General features: G+C 45.7%; 1 protein-coding gene across 3 annotated transcripts in view; it reads left to right on the forward strand.

Annotated features, from left to right (window-relative positions):
- The window catches only part of cecr2 (CECR2 histone acetyl-lysine reader), a 45,614-nt gene extending 28,757 nt beyond the window's left edge, over positions 1–16,857 (forward strand). The window contains exons 6-20 of one of the 3 annotated variants that reach the window (XM_016672077.1): positions 1,357–1,419; positions 1,493–1,661; positions 3,559–3,648; positions 3,724–3,874; positions 5,881–6,010; positions 6,742–6,779; positions 6,860–6,951; positions 7,039–7,165; positions 8,430–8,788; positions 8,885–9,025; positions 11,395–12,106; positions 12,671–13,982; positions 14,856–14,923; positions 15,033–16,340; positions 16,506–16,857. In XM_016672077.1, coding sequence (XP_016527563.1) covers positions 1,357–1,419; positions 1,493–1,661; positions 3,559–3,648; positions 3,724–3,874; positions 5,881–6,010; positions 6,742–6,779; positions 6,860–6,951; positions 7,039–7,165; positions 8,430–8,788; positions 8,885–9,025; positions 11,395–12,106; positions 12,671–13,982; positions 14,856–14,907 — 3,436 coding nt within the window. In that variant the 3' untranslated portion in view covers positions 14,908–14,923; positions 15,033–16,340; positions 16,506–16,857. Of the gene's footprint in view, positions 1–1,356; positions 1,425–1,492; positions 1,662–3,558; positions 3,649–3,723; positions 3,875–5,880; positions 6,011–6,741; positions 6,780–6,859; positions 6,952–7,038; positions 7,166–8,429; positions 8,789–8,884; positions 9,026–11,394; positions 12,107–12,670; positions 13,983–14,855; positions 14,924–15,032; positions 16,341–16,505 lie in introns of all 3 variants that reach the window. The other 2 variants (XM_016672079.1, XM_007553254.2) reach the window with 2 other exon arrangements.
- The last annotated feature ends 338 nt before the right edge of the window (positions 16,858–17,195 follow it).

A 17,195-nucleotide genomic window follows, 5' to 3' on the forward strand; every position in this document is an offset into this window, starting at 1 on the left:
GTCCATCCATCCATCCATCCATCCACCCACCCAACAATCCACCCACCCAACAATCCATCCATCCATCCATCCATCCATCCGTCCACCCACCCAACAATCCATCCATCCATCCATCCGTCCACCCACCCAACAATCCATCCATCCATCCATCCATCCATCCATCCATCCATCCGTCCACCCACCCAACAATCCATCCGTCCATCCACCCATCCATCCACCCAACCATCTGTCCATCCGTCCACCCATCCATCCGTCCATCCGTCCACCCATCCATCCATTCATTCACCCACCCATCCATACATCCATCCATCCACCCATCCATCCACCCAACCATCCGTCCATCCATCCATCCGTCCATCCACCCATCCATCCACCCAACCATCCATCCATCCATCCATCCGTCCATCCACCCATCCATCCACCCAACCATCCGTCCATCCATCCATCCGTCCATCCACCCATCCATCCACCCAACCATCCATCCATTCATTCACCCATCCATCCATCCATCCATCCATCCATCCATCCATCCATCCATCCCACACACACACACACACACACACACACACCCTTGTCCCTCGCGGGGTCGGGAGGATCTGCTGCCTCTCCAGCCAATGTTTCGGTGAGAGACTGAGTCACCTGGTCAGGTCACCAGTCCATCACTGACCCAGAATTCAGTTTCACCAAATTTCAACATTACATCAGAGCAACAAAGGGTTTTAATCCAGAAATGTGGACCTAGTGAACAATAAATCAGTCTTATATTTAGTCAACATTTCATAAAACTAAACAAAAAGCAGTGAAAACATATTTTCATCTCTGAAGTTGTCCTAAAAACAAGTTTACATGGTTAAACTTTCATGTTTTTTAATGATTTTCTTGCAAGTTTTAGACATAATCATAAAAACTAATTGAAAACAAATCAAATGAATAGTTAAAGCTGCATTCTGTTAATTTTATGAAAAATATGTTGTTTTTTAACATATTTCCTAAACCTATCACCAGGTTATGACAGTTTGAGACTGATAATCTGTGAAATCATTGATCTCCTTCCTGAGCTAGTATTGCCATCTAAAGAAATGCTGTAGCGCTGCAGAGAGCAAGGACAGGACTGAGAGGTGGGAGGGTAGCAGCAGCTGCATGTGCATGATGGACAGCGCTAAGATCCACCTCCTGGCTCCAATTGGTTGTTTCTAGTTAGCACTGGGAGAAAACAAATACTGTCATAACCTGTGCAGCTGTAATCACCAGGCCTTAGCAGAATTTGCTGACTCAGCTTTTTGATCCAGGTGTGTTGTAGATCGCCGTTCCAGCAGATTATTGGTTTATTTATCTCCTTCCATTTGTTTTGCTCAGTGAAGATGAAAGTGAGGGGACAGATGTGAAGTCAGACAATGGGCTGGATGACTTTCCTCCAAGCACAGGTGAGATCAGGTCACCTGTCTGTTTGCCATCATCATGTCTACCTTTGAATCAAACCCCCCGCTGTGCCTCCGGCAGGCCGTCAGCGAGGCGCCTGGTCTCTGGTGTGTGACACGGAGGAGCAGTGGATCAGCCTGGCGGAGAGCATCAAGGACAGAACGTCCCCACAGGACCGCCATCTTTACCGCGTCATCAGCCAGAACTTCCTGCCTGAGATCAGCACCATGATCGAGCACAAGGTCAGAGCTGGAAACATGTCGGCAACACTCACAGTTCCCTTACTGCAGGTTCCTCTGACAGAAACTCATCTGATCGTTATTTAGCTTCAGAGGCTGATAACTGAGAAGAATCTCTGCAGAACCTTATCTGAACAATTTACCCAAAGTCAGCAAGAAGCAGATCTGTTCAGATGTCCATCTCTTTCAAACCTAAATTAGTTTGAATTCACTTCAGAAAAATGCATTTCTATGTTTGTAGTTTTTCAGTGTTGATCTCTAAATTAGAGTACCACATACATAAATAAAATTTTAATGGAGCAGCATCATGTAAAATCTGCTTTTTTGTGCTTTACGACATCAAAAACAAACCTGGATTGCTGCTTTGATTCTTTTATGTTTGAAAATCCTTTATGGCAACCATTCAGCTTTCCCAAATGCCTGGGTGGACCTAGCTACGCCTCCCAGACTCAACTCCTTCAGACTAGCCAGCAGCAATTAGCAAACACCTGAAACTGCTGAGCTCGTTATAGGAACTGCGGCTCAGAGCAATACTGGTATAAACATTGTTAAATGGTTAATCAGAAAGGGCAGGAGTTTTAAAAGAGAGAGAGGCCCAAAATCAGAAGTCAAATTTGATATATACAGCATTATTACAACACCTGAAGGTAATATGGTTACTTGATTGTGCTATGAAATGGTACTAGTGCCTGTAAAACATGATGCTGGCCCTTTAAGGTTGCTGAAGCCTCTCCCTCCACATGTCAGCAGCCGTTTAACGGGTCTGGGTGGAGCTGACGATCCTGAGGACTCATCAGTGTTTCTGACTGAAATGAGTCAGAATTAAAGAGGCTGCTGCTCTGCTCATGGGCAGCATGGCTTTCCTTTTCCTTTCTTCTTCTTTCCACTGTTGTCATTTATCTCCTCCTTCTTTCCCACACACCTCCTTCTTCTTCTCTCTACTTTCCAGCTATGAATGCACACACACACACACACACACACACACACACACACACACACACACACACACACACACACACACACACTCTTGTCACACTATGCTTCCATTAGTTTGTACAGTCTAAGCCTGATCGCCCTCATTTTTTATTAATCAATTTAAGGCTTTTTGCACAACATTAGAAAGACATCAAAAATGGACATGAAGAAATATTTCATTTCCTTTTTTTATATAAGAAAACAAACATTTTATTGCTTAAAATGCTAGAATATCAATCCATTAGTTTTCGCTTGGTTAGGTGCAGCTAAAACGATTCTTCTAACAGGTGAAAAGCTCGACCCTTTCTGCTCAACTTAGCTTCAGTACAGTCTGGGACTGATCTGGGGATTATGTTTCAATTAATTATTGGAAAGCAAAATGTGCTTAATACGAGAGTTTTGTAGAATTTGAACCACGTTAAGCTAAAACTTCCACTTAAGGTGTTCTGGGTGGAACAGAAACGTTTATATTTGTACAGTTTTGACTTAGTTACTGCTCTGACTTGTTTTTAGAGTCTGTACTCCAGTTAAAAATTAATCGATTACTAATTTGGTTGGTTAGTTGGTTAAACAAGTACACACACACATCCACCCTTGGGTTCAGTTGACAACCTGACCAAGCGCAGGTGACAGTGGGCAGGAAAAACTCCCTTTAACAGGAAAACACCTGCAACTTTAACTTTACTTTGACTTGATGCTAGCCTTTCTGGCATCTTCCTACGCAAATCCACTTGAATCTCATCTCCCTTCAGTGCTCCGTCTGGCGTTTCTCCTATCGAGATCGATTTCTCCAGGTTTAATTTCATCCTGGCCAATCAGCAAACAGGAGGAGTTGTGATACTGAGCAGTTAAAGTCAGCGCAAAATGAATCTTCCCTGCCTGCGTTTTAGAAACAGAACTAAATCTGTGCTTTTCTTTTCTTTAGGAGCGAGAGCAGAAGCAGAAGTTACTGGACCCGGCGCCAGTCCGGACCTCGCAGTGGTTCTCTGAAAACCACATTAAACCTGAGAAAGAGGTGCGACTTTCACACATGGCGCATGGCGTGTTTTCCTGACGACGCAGAGTAAAACTCTCCTGTTTATGCCTGTAGGACAATCTGAAGGCCAGATCAGAGGAGGAGAGGCGGAAAGACGAAGAACTGGACCGGCAGGTTCTGCTGGCTGAGCAGCGCCGGGAAGAGGAGCGCCTCCTGCAGGAGGAGCAGCAGAGGGAGAAGCTGGAGAAGATGAAAGCTGTGGAGGGTGAGGCTGGGCGGGCGGAGCTGCTCTCTGCTCCAGATGTTTCTCCCAGCTGGACTCTACAGTTTCTGAGATAAACAGGGTTTGGTGGGAATTGTTGAACTTTTATCGTCTCACCAGCGACCTGCCAGCAGCAGGTGTGATCCTGTAGTAACAGACTTTTCACATCTCCTTTGCTGTGGTTTGCTCCCTGAGAGGCGAAGTGACTCTAGAAGCTTTATGATTTACAGACGGGATGGAAAAGCCTTTAATCAGAGGATCCTCTGCCTCTGATGTTTCCTGTCGGGGCTTAACGAACTGCTGATTGTTCTCCAGCGGAGGAACATCAGGGATGTTTCTATGGATGAGCAGCTATGGCAGGCAGTTTTAGCATAAGATTGATTTTGTCTGACCATCTGTAATTACAATGCAGATATCTAAGGTTGAGTTTCAGATAGATGCAACTGGGCCTCTCGCAATAAGCAATACATCAATTAGTCTCATTAATTAAAACAAGCTCAATAATTTCAGTTTGCATGATTTATTTTATTTATTTTTTCTTTTCTAGTGCAGGAAACCCAAAATACAGCAGGTAACTGTTTGGACAACTCAGTGACGTCGTCACAGGGCTTGAGCCCAATTTCTTAATTCAGATATCTAGAAATGTAATTTTTGGTGACCTCATCTTGAAAGAAATATTGACTAAGAAAAAAAGTGATTTAAGTCACCTTGAATTGTTCGTCTTACTAGTCAGAATGTAAATGCAGACATCTTGAATCATCATTCAAGTTAGTCAAAATACAGTCTCTGATCAAAACTCATGTTTAGATATCTGGAATGATTTTATGTTAAAACGACCTGCCATATGTTGTAAAGCCATCAAAGTTCCAGATATCTCTAATTCATTTGGAGATATCTTAAAAAGAATCATTACGAGTCAAAATTACAGTTCTGGATATCGCTAAGCTGGCTTTCCTGAGTCATTATTTACTTTCAAGATATCCACAATTTAATTTGCACCATTCTAATTTAAAAATACATTTAACATACTTTTAATTAAAAATTATGACTAGTCTACTAATCCGATCGTGATTCTATATATATATATATATATATATATATATATATATATATATATATATATATATATATTTTAACAGTAACACTTTATTTGAAGGGGGTTGAATAAGACTGACATGACACTGTCATAAACATGTCATAACACCTGTCATCAACATGAATAAGCCTTCATGAATATTTATGACTGTTGTCATAAAGCGTCATTCGGTAAATTATGACACTTTTAATACAAAGTTGACATTATTCAAAATGTCTTTATGACAACTTGACATTAACCAAGAAATCATTACTGTTTAAACTTTACCTTTAATAACATAAAGTTACCTAATTTTTAAAGTGCGATCAGTAATACTTTTATAACAAATTTATATCAGTAATGATTTCTTGGTTAATGTCAAGTTGTCATAACAAAGACATTTTGAATAATGTCAACTTTGTATTAAAAGTGTCATAATTTAACGAATGACGCTTTATGACAACTATTCATGAAGGCTTATTCATATTCATGACAGGTTTTTATGACAGTGTCATGTCAGTCTTATTCAACCCCCTTCAAATAAAGTGTTACCAAAGCAACTAATGTGTCTAGTCATGAACAAACTTCAGAAATGTGGAATGTAAGTGAATCTGATTTTATGTTAAAACAGCTTGCCATAGGGCTTCAGGATCTGGCCTCCACTCTGGACTGTAGATATTCTCCGTCAGACATGTTTAATCCACCCAGCAGGGGGTCTGGCGGGCCGCTCGGCCTTTCATGCTGGAAGCTGAAGCGGAGGCGCTGATGCGTCTTCGCTCTGCTCCTCTCTGGCAGCTCAGGTCTGGGTTTTATCGGCCGTGCTGACGGCCTCAAAGACGGTATAAACTTGAACTTCAAAGCCTGAGGAAAGCCGCTACGCGGTGGGTTTTTAAAGTCGTCTGTGGATCTAACTGTGTTTGTTGGTTTCCCTCAGAGCGAGCGAAGAGGCGGAAGATGCGTGAGGAGAAGGCCTGGCTGCTCTCCCAGGGAAAAGATCTTCCACCCGAACTCCTGAACCTGGAGCCGTCTTCCCCCGTCAGGAGGACACGGAAGAGCAAAGAATTGTGAGAATGCAAATCAAACTCTTCCTCATGTTGCTGCTGAAAATTCAATGTGTTTAATCAAGATTTTGACTGATAAAAACATCACAAAGGGAATTATTATGGGATAGTGGAATAAAAATGAAGGGTTTTCAAAATTAAATTTTTTTCTGAATAACTGAACCAGCAGAACTTGAAAGTAAAAGCTAACAGCAGGAGAGGGAGTCGTTTAGTTGATGGCAGCATTATGTCAACTTCCATGAATCGCAGCCAACAGCCAGACCAGAGGCGGCTTCTATGGAGAGAAAAAAACTGAGAAAATATAAAGTTATCAGTGGAAATGACAGCAAATAATGCAGGTCAGAGAGCAACGTGAGTAACGGTGCTCAGTTAAGTACATGGATAACTCAGAAAAAACTAACACCTTAGATTGAGGCAGAAATAGTTCAGATCAAAGCATTTTCATGTGTTAGAACGGCCTAGTCAAAGTACATCTCAAACTGGAAACTGATGGTTCTCTGAGCTGGTGTTCCCATTCTGGGTCAGCTTGAAGCAAAACTGAAAGAAAACTGGTTAAAAAGTAAACGTCTCGCTGCTAAACATGATTCTGTAATATATTCACACAGAGAGGCTGAATTCTGCCGCACTTTTCAGATTATTTGCAGAAATGTTTTTTCCATTTTCTTCTTCTTCTCTGCGTTGTTTAACAAGCCGCTGTGCTCAGTGTTGCTCATGTCCAATCTTTGCCTCTACAGCTACGACATTGACGATGACTGCACCGCTCTTTACAAAGGTACGTTGATAAAATGACAATGCAGCTCCTCCGCTGCCCATCAGCGCTGAAGAGTTTAACCTGATCCCACCTGTGTTCAGTGCTGGAGGCCCTGAAAGCTCACAAAGACGCCTGGCCTTTCTTAGAGCCTGTTGACGACTCCTACGCCCCAAATTACCATGACATCATCCAGGTAAATTCATTTATATAAAGTTAATTATTTATCTTTAATGATGTTTTTTATAGGCTAATTGAATAATTTGACCTTTCATCCCGCCAGACTCCCATGGACCTGTCTACCATTGAAAAGAAGCTCGGTGACGGGGAGTACGTCGCCAAGGAGGAGTTTATTGCAGATGTGAAGCTCATGTTTGAAAACTGTGTGGAATACAATGGAGAAGACAGCGGTAAGCCAGCAGCCTCACAAACATGCATGGTATTAGTTATTAGAGGTGAGACTCCATTACAGTTATTAATCAAGTTGATTTCCGTAATTATGCTGCCGATGCTGCTTGTGCGTCAGACATACAGACCTACCAGAAACACACAGCAAAGCTTCTGGCTTGGGACTTTTTGTTTGTAAAAAAAAATAAAATTAAGGGCAATAAACTGCGTTATCATTCTGACTGTAGTTTAAACATAATTCAGAGACAGAAATCGTGTTGGAGGGGGGGTCCGTGTTGGAGGGGGGGGGGGGGGTCCGTGTTGGAGGGGTCCAGCGCAGCCTTGACAGTGATTAATGGGGAGTGATTGAGTTGTGCTGAAGGGGACCCGGGCTCTGCAGAGCCACAGGAACATTCCAGGCCCTAAGCGCTCTGTCTGGAGCCGTCCATCCAGCTGGGGCGGCGGGGGAGGAGAGATGCTGCAGGGCCTGAGGCGGGGGGGGGCGGCAACGGGGCCAACCCATGCCCTCTGACCTGGTCCCTTAGACAGATAGAAGCTGACTGCAGCAGGCCGGCTGGTCAGTGACGATGCGCTCTGTGATGATGAAGGTGTAAAAGGATTCATCCCCGTTTTACTAATTTAAACATCAGACAAAGAGAACCTGAGGAAAAACATCATGATTTTAGACATCCAAGCAAACCCTGACCCCGTATCAAAGAGTAACTCACCAACAAGAGGATTATGGCTACATTTTACCTGATGAGAGCCAGAGATCACTACCAGAACCTGGCTGACAGCATGAAGTAGGCCTGAAGAGCTCAAACAGCAACACATCATGACCTGCTCTAAAGAAAACATCTATCAGTCTGGAAAGAGCTACAGACCCATATCCAAGGTTCTGGTTCTCCAGAGAACCTCAGTAGAACTGTGATCCACACACGGACCAATGGAAAACCGGGTGGTTCACCAGAACCACCCAGAACTCCACTAGAGGAGTTCTAGGTAGATTTACAGACAAAAAATGTTTTGTATCTTAAATGCAAAATGTTTATATTTTTTGTACAATTTTGGCTTATTTACTGCAAGTATGCCGTGCTTTCAGCAAACTCCCTTTTTTTATTCTGCTTACTCTAGTTGTTTATTTCAATAATCAATTGCTGCTAGATATTAGAAATTATTCCGGAATATTTTCATGAAAGGAAACCTGATGCGTCCCAGAAGGTTCAGTGTTTCGGAAGGTCCGGTGTTCTTTAGGAATGTTGTCTGACGGTCGGTTTCTGTCTGCAGAATACACCGTCATGGCCGAATCTCTGGAGCGCTGCTTTAACCGGGCGCTGCTGAAACACTTCCCGTCGGAGGACGGCGACACGGACGAGGAGTTCCACATCAGTCGGGAGGACCGAGAACGGAAGGACAAGAAGCGAAACCGGACCAGTAAACATTTAGGACCGGAGAGCTTGATCAGGGCCACGGAGCAGGTCCAGCGTAAGAGGAATCCGCAGGGAAAAGGCAGCGCTCCTCCAGAGGCAGAGGACAGCCGGATGCCCCGACTGCAGCTCCCACCCCACTGGGCCAGCGGCCCGGCTCATGGCCCGGCTCATGGCCTGCCTCCAAACCAGCAGCACATGTTCCATCCAGGACAGCAGGTGATCACAGAACATCCTGGACCCGTGCCCACCTGCCTGAACCTGCACCTGAGCCTGAAATGAACCCAAACTAACGTCTCCATGTCTTATTGTCAGCTCCGTCCTCCAGCTGGTCCTCCCGGTCCGCAGATGTTCGCTCAAAGGATGGCCATGGATCCTCGCTTCAGCTACCCGGTCCACATCCCGAGGCCTGGAGACCCCAACTTCAGCCGCTACCCTCACAGTTTTAATATGCAGGTACAAAATAATAAAGACTACACTTAAACTTTGATTCCTGAGGTCTTTGACTTTTTTCAGCCTGGGACCCCCAAACTGACAGAGGGCTGGATATGCAATGAAATTAGCCCTAGTACGGCATAAAGCATGTTTAATACTGTGTACAATACAGACAACACAGCTTTAGTTCATATTTTTTATTTATATCAAACATCGGCTTGAATACAAAGGTAACAGCCTAATAATGCCACTGACATGAACAAACTGTTTTATTTTGCTTAAAACTTAACCTGTTGCAATAAACAGTAGATAATCGCATGATAAATTAAAACAAACTCAATAATTTCCCTTTGCATGATCTGTTGATTTTCCTCTTTTCTCTCTTTCTACCAAAAACTGGATGCTAAGTCTTCAGTCTGGTGCTTTGGTTTTTTGATTGCACGTTTTGCTTACAGAGACCCATAATTCATTTTATTTGTTCTTTCTGTTGTTTTGTTTATTTTGGATATTTAAAATGTCTTCCAGTTGCTGTGTAAAATGTTTATTAGAATTTAAATTTATTGATCTGTAAGAATGTGCTCCTGCATTATTGCCATTATATTACTTGAAAATCATTTCAAAACAATATTATTGTTTATCGCAATGACTTCTGGGGCTTCTGGGTTTCCATGACTACTTAAAATGCAGCACCTTTAACGTAAAAAACAGACTTTTGCTCACTGAAAGTGTAACTTTCTGCCTGAGAAACATCATTAATGCCTCTGTATAAATGTGGCAGATACCGACCCATACAATCACCACTAACAGTTAGCCATTAAGCTAGCGGGGCAGCTAGCATGCTAACACCACAATGCTGGTAAAGTAGAACATTTATGACACTCTTAAAACATAGTCCATAAAAGAGAGGCTGATGCAATAACAAATATTATATGATAAAAAAACTTTATGGGAATCATAAATATGGACTTTGCCATCCCTAAAGTTAAATAAAAGTAAGACGGAGACTCTAATGCTTGCTCCCACTGCACCATCTGTAGCATCAGCTCAGATGGTGCTACACATGTACTAAAAAATATTTCCAGAAGAGTATTTTTCTTTTTCTTTTTATGTTTTATTATAAGCATTAAAAATAGAATACATATAAAGATAAAGATGGTTTAATAGCAAAACTGCTTTGACCTCTATTTTTTGAAGAAATAAATAAATAAAATCAGTAAATGTATGTGCAGTTGTCCAATAATTAGGAAAGAGAGTAAGAAATGATCAGGGTAAATGACAGTAGTCCAGGGCCCCAGGTTTTTAGGGCCCCGCAGGTTTTATTTTATTTTATTGACCAATGCATGTTTTGGAGACATTGTGCTTTATAGAAGAGTCGCATCAGGTGAGTTGAGATTTTTATGAAAATAAGCAGTACTGAAGTACTTAAAAATTATGGAGTTACAGTATTTTTTAGTGGTGAAAGGATGATTGAACTTACCATCATCAGTTGGTATCATCAGTTATCAGTCATGTATGGCGTTACAAATGTAACGAAATTTATATTAGCAAATTAATTTTTCTTTAGTGGATAGGGCACCAAAACGGTTTCCAGCCCAGGGACCCACATCCTTGTAAATCCGGCCCTGGATGCACCAAACGTCTCACAGGAAGCACCGCCACCCTGTGGTGTAACTCGGTACAACACCTCAATTTAACATGCTTTCACCACCTTTTTACTCCTATTTTATTATCGATTAAGTAAAACGGTTTAATCACACCTCATTATCAATTTGTTACATGTTCGATTCATGGTAATCTGTATATAAAACTGCAGTATGTAACTTTTATTAAAAAAAATATATTACACATTTGATGAAACTGTCACTGAGAAAAAAAGTCAAGCTCTTCTGCCTTCTCCCAAAGCTATCCAGAATCAACCAATTAGAGGAAGGAGGCGGGGTTTAGCTGGCGCTGCCTTCCTCTTTGCTATGCCCTGTCAGCAGATAAAGTTTTGAACGCTAGGCTAGTTAGCTTGGCCACTGATGTCGACGTGTAAACGGTTTCCTGTAACGGTAAGCTGTTTCTCTGCCATTAGCATATTGTGCAAGTACATGAGGTTGATTGACAGCGCTAAGCCCCTCCTCCGTTCTTCAGACGGCAGTAACAAGGAGGAGGAGGAGATGGATTTTTTCACAGATTATTTTATAACAAACGGTCACGACATGGTGACAGCTTTAACAAACATGAGAAAACATTCTTTATACAAGTTACTGCAGCTTTAAAGACAAAACTGTATAAAATGACATGTAGGATCCTCACGTTTAAGGAATCTTTGTTCCTCTGCCAGTAAACCTGCTGTGCATGGAAACCAGTCAGCCCAGTTAACCCAGTACTGTTTTTGTGTTATGTAGACTCATTTGGCTGATGGACATCACATGGGCCCCAGGTATCCAATGGGGCCGGACCCTAACGGGGGCCCTCCACAGCAGCGGCCCTACATCGGTCCGACTCACGGTCCGTCCCTGGGGCCGCGCCCCACGGCCCTCCAGCCCAGCCCTCCCCCCGAAGCCAGCATGTACCCGTCCCACCAGCGCCCCGAGGGCCGCTCCTTGCACCCCATGGCCAGCCAGTTTTCTGGCCCCGAGGGTCCCGCTCAGCTCCCCTACCCCGGCCTGAGGCCCCCCGGCCTGGGCTCCTCCTCCGGCATTTGGCCCGGCGTGAACGGCCAGGACCGGCTGAACCCCAACGCCGCCAACCAGCGCGGCTTCAGCTACGGCGGCATGCCCCCGCCGATGGGACACAAGCCGTGGCCGGAGGCCGCCGGTTACCCGCAGCATCCCCACAACGCGCCGCATCAGATGTCCAGCTCCCTGGGGCCACTGGCCTCGCGGGCCCCGGCGCTGCAGTCGGACCCGGCTGGCAGGACTCAGTCATCTTCCATGCTGGAGAGCCCAGAGATGCTGGCCCTGCAGCAGCTGTCGGCCTCCTCTGGACCCCCTGCTGGCGGCTTTCATCAGCCGGGGCCCCCATCAGGGTTTGGCAGCATTCCCTCCAAACAGCTTCAGCTGCTGGGTCCGACTGGAGACAGAGGGACGGACGGCCAGCCGGACACGGAGCCCAGAGGTAGACACGACCTTTCATTCCTCCATTTCTGTTTGACGGAACCAAACGCTTTCCGTCTCAACGCTGAAAGAATGAACTCCCTCTGCTTGGCTTAGTTATCCCTCACAGCAGGTCGCTCAGTCGGTATTCATCAGTTGTCCTCAATAGTAATCAATATTCACCTATATTCATCAATATTCACCTATATTCATCAATATTCACCAGCTTACTTTCACAGCTTCTGACGATTAATGATTTACTGATTTCTCTTTTCTCTCTTTCTACCAAAAACTGAATAAGTCGTCAGTCTGGTGTTTTGGTCTCAACTAGCCCTTTTTTAGAGATAATTTTGTTTACACAGACTTCATAATAATTTCTATTTGCTCTTTTTGTTTTGTTGTTTATTTTGTATGTGTAATTGAAAGTATATTCATCTTTAAAAATTCAGCACTGACCACTGCACTGAATAGTTTGACAGTATTGGTATCTGGATAATTAACGAGGCTTTGAGGAATAATTTCAGCCCTGAAGTCGATCTGCGTTTGTCTCGATGTTCTGCTGACTCGTCTATTTTCTGTCCATCAGGTCCAACGTCCAACACCAAAAACGACGTAAACATCTGTAATGAAGCAACGCCACAGAGAAGCGTTCACGCCATGAGCCTGGAACTGGCCGCCACTCTGAGTCCATCGGGCCGCCCCACCGGGTTGGAGCGGACGGCCAGTTCCCAGACCCGCCAGCAGGGGGCGGACGGGCTGCCAGAGGGCTCCGCCCGGTCTCACGCCGCCTCCCCCCCGCCGTCCCCGCAACGCGCCCCACTCAGCTCCCTGCCGCCCAGCCGCCCCTCCACGCTGCTGCCGCCCCAGCCCAGCGCGGCGGGGCCGGGCAGTCAGCGGCCCTGTGAGGCCGTCGGCAGGCCCGACTCGGAGGCCCTGATGTCCGCCGCGCCCGGCATCTACAAACAGTTCAGCAGCCAGACCCCACCCATAGGGGGCGGCATGGGGGGCAACAGAGGGAGCAACGCGGCCCAGAGGGGGCCAGGTGGCTACAGCCCCGTGGCACCGCCCCCCTCCCAGTACGGCCTGAGCGGCGCCCTCCATGCACACTACAACAAGGCGCCGTTTCCCAGCCAGTCCGTAAACGCCCCGCCCCACCCTGCCTACCAGCAGGGGGGCAGCAACGCCTTCCCCTACCAGCAACCGCCCCCTCCCCTCAGGAACATGTTCTCTCCCCATCAGTACCAGCAGCCGGCCTACTATGGCCCGCCGCTCAGCAGGGAGGGGTACCAGCCCCCCTATCGGCCACAGCAGCCGGACGCCCCCAGCGCATACCTCCCTGTGGGCGCCGCCAGGTCCAACGGTCACTTCAAGGACAGCGCTGCGTCACCGCCGGGCTCCAGCCGCGCCGCCTTGCTGTCCCCGGCCGGCTCAGAGGAGGGGGGGTGCGCCGAGGCGCCGGCCGGTCCAATCAGCAACCAGACGGCTGAGAGCTCAGAGCCGCCAGAAAGCCCGAAGGAAATCCTGGACCTGGACAGCCACAACGCCGCCGCCCGCCACCGGGGAGCGCCGCCTCTCCCGCTGCGGCACGCCCATCCGGCAGGGTTCATGTATGACCCCCGAGCGCTGCACCCCGGCATGCAGCAGGGTGGCGCCCCCCCACCTCACATGATGCCCCAGGCGGCGGGCAGCGGGACGCCGTACCCCGGCCAGCCGTATCCGGACCCCCGCTACGCTGCCCAGAGGCCCCACCCACACCTGATGGAGGCGCTACAGCGGCCCCAGCTGCCCTACCCCCCCGGGCAAACGCGCATGGCCTTGTACCGACACCCCAGAGCTGCAGGGCACTTCCAGGGCATGATGGTCCAGCAGAGGGGGCCGGAGCGCTTCCTGCACCCGGGGTAACTAATCCGCTTCTTCTACATTCTGGGCTTTCAGAGATTTAAAGTAAATTAGTCTTTATTCCTCCTGAAACTTTCATTACGTCCAACAACTTGTTCAGGATTAGTATTAATCTGACAGTTTTAAAAGGTTTGTCAAGAGGCTCAAGTGAGATGCTTCACCTGGATCTCACCTGACCCTCACCGGCCCAGGCGAGGGTCCCGGTGAGGGCCCAGGTGAGGCCCGTCTCATCAGGATGGTTACGCAGGAAGGCCAGAAAGTCAGATAAAAACAACTTCACACAAGAGCCAATCAGCTCACAGTTTATTGCCACATTAATAATAATTAATATGAAATAGCTGAGCATCACAACGATGACGGGATTTAAATAAATCTCAGAATCAAACATGTTGATTCTGAGTCACAATTTAGTTTTAGTTTCATCATCATGATTTACTTTCTTCAGATCTGTATAGATTCAATGATTGGTTCAGCCGAGACGAGACTGTAATATAGAAATACATTCTGCTTTTGAGATGATGGGAATTTTTGCTCTTATTGATGACGTTCAGTCCACACTTCTCACCAGTAGGTGGCAGTAATGTTCCATTAAGCTGTTTGCCAATCACAGTCCTCAGTTTAGGTTGAAACCAGGTGAAGTGCTTTGAACAAAAAGGTTTAAACAGAAGTTCAAACGGGGCGACTGGTTCTGGTTCTGACTCGGTTGGGCCCAGGATTCTAGACAGACCTCCTCTTGGTGGCTTGGTAACATGAGGGACAGATCAACCAATCGGAAGCAAATCTAGGTGTAACTTCAGTTTATTAAAGTGACTTTTAATGTGCGGTTTGTATGCTGTAGCAAAAGGTCCTAATCAAAGTTCACATGGTTCCAGGCAGCAGATGATGGCCACTCCTGGAGGTGCTGGAGCGAAACAAGGACTGTAAAAATCTGAAGATCAACGTGAGTAGAAAACCTGACGACAATCTGGAGACTTATGGAGGAAATCCGTTTTTATTTATAAACACCTGCTGAAGTTGACCGTTAACTGACCTTCATTCTCGCCTTTCAGGTACGGATTCAACAAACTGCTGGGACAGACAGGAAGTCCGTCCCAGTGGCTGCCGCTGTTTCCTGCTGGGAGGCTCCAACCGACCAGCTGCCACAGCACACAGAATAAAATGTGAAATAGTTTTGAGCCTCAGAGATCAAACCTCCTCCTGACTGTTTCTTCCAACGCTGAAGCTTTTATCCTGGAACGAAGGGAACCCCTATAACCACTAGGTCAACCTGTGCAGCGCCAGGGACGCTGCCTTCAGGGACGCCAGGCAGCCGCAGGTCGTCTCTTAATCTCGGGTGTAGGAGAGGCGGGTCCTGAGCGGCCGCCTGCTGATGCCTTCTTCCCCTCTGTGAATGTATGGTTAATCTTTTAGACGACAAGCGCAGCTCCGCAGTTGCACATGTAGGGACTCTGATTCCTGCCGTTTCTACCCATAACTCTAAAAGCGTCTCTAAACTTCAGTATGCACCGTTCAGCGCTGCCTTGATTTTACGAATGTCCTGACAGGAAGCGGTTGCTTCCGTGATTCTCTGTTATGCACTATGAGTTCAGTCAGTCCAGATTCCCCCGAACTGAGTGGCCTTCCTCAGAACCTCTGAAATGATTAGATATCGGCTTTGTACTACTGAGGTCCCGCCGGTACGCTGCACACGCATCCATCAAACACGCAGCACAAAACGAAGCTTCTTGTGTTCAGAGTTTCAGGTGTCTTCCTCCTCCTCCTCTTCCTCCTGCTGTTCGTGGTCAGGTTCTCCTCAGGGTGTACAGATGCAGATTACGGGTATTTTTGTGAATCATTCGAGGAAGGAGCAGCACGCCGAAACTTCTGTTATCCCCGACCGGCTGCCTTTCTGCTTGTTTTTCTCATAAATGTGTTTTAGTTTCTTCTGATTCTTATTCTGCTTTCCTCTTCATCTGATCAAAGTCACTTTGGATAAAAATAAATAAAAATTCTAGTTTTCTCGCTTTTCATTGTGACTTGTGGCAGTTTAGTCTTTAGTGCGGTTTAGTAATGATCTGAATCTACCTCATCTAGCTGCTGGCTGGCGTACATTTCTTCTCCTCCCAGACTCTCCCATCAGTGTACCATCTCTTTTAAACCCCAGTGCATGATGGGAAATCTGGTTGCAGTCTGTTCGGAGTCCATTTGAACCCACATAGTTTAATAAATGCGATGTCTGGAAACACTGGAGGGAGTTTCCCTCAACGTTTTATCAAAGTAGTGAAATGTAAAAATAGCAGGTAGCATCTAAACAGGTTGAGAGTTTGTGTGTGCGTGTGTGTAGGTGTGTGTGCGCGCGTGTGTGTGTGTGCATGTGTGTGCGCGTGTGTGTAGGTGTGTGTGCGCGTGTGTAGGTGTGTGTGTGCGCGCGTGTGTGTGNTGTGTGTGTGCATGTGTGTGCGCGTGTGTGTAGGTGTGTGTGCGCGTGTGTAGGTGTGTGTGTGCGCGCGTGTGTGTGTGTGCATGTGTGTGCGCATGTGTAGGTGTGTGTGTTTGTACTTGCCGCCAGTTGACTGGAACCGATTCTCCCTCTTCTGCCATCTCTGCACTAGCGACAAACCCATTTAGACGTGATTAAATGTGAATCATATTTATTTGTTCTTTTAAGATGTTTTGTACATTTTTGGATTTGTTTTAATGTAACTTTTTCCCTGTGGCGTTTTTAAACCGTCGTCCTTTATCTCAGGAGGACGGCGGCTTTGGGAGGAGGGGAAAAAGTCTTTTTGTTTTTAAAGTGGAGTTTACATGTTCTTATCTGACTGACATGGATTATTTTGGGAATGGAATGGATTATTTTCTATACTGTCTTAGAAATAAAAAACGTTTCTCAACTCAGAGTTAGTTTTATCTGTTTTTTGAGGTTTCTGTAGTTTGACCACAACATTACAGAAACTTTTTCCTGTGGAGCCTCTTAAAGTGAGGATGTGGTTTGTAAAAACTGTCAAAATTAACATCAGTAATTTTGTCATAAGAGGAAAGAAATGTCTTTTTTTCAGCATTTTATTCATTCACTTATGTCAGTTTCAAACTAAATATGTAATTAGCAAACTAAAGCTACAAACTTAAAATATTTGCTAAATCGTTTGAAGATAAGTATTTGGGTACAAGCTAAATGTTTAGTTTGAGGCCAAAGATTTAGCTTGCAAACTAAATACTAAGCTAAGTGTTCAGTT

Source organism: Poecilia formosa, unplaced genomic scaffold (genome assembly GCF_000485575.1).
Source record: "Poecilia formosa unplaced genomic scaffold, Poecilia_formosa-5.1.2 Scaffold55, whole genome shotgun sequence".
NCBI classification, from domain to species: domain Eukaryota; kingdom Metazoa; phylum Chordata; class Actinopteri; order Cyprinodontiformes; family Poeciliidae; genus Poecilia; species Poecilia formosa.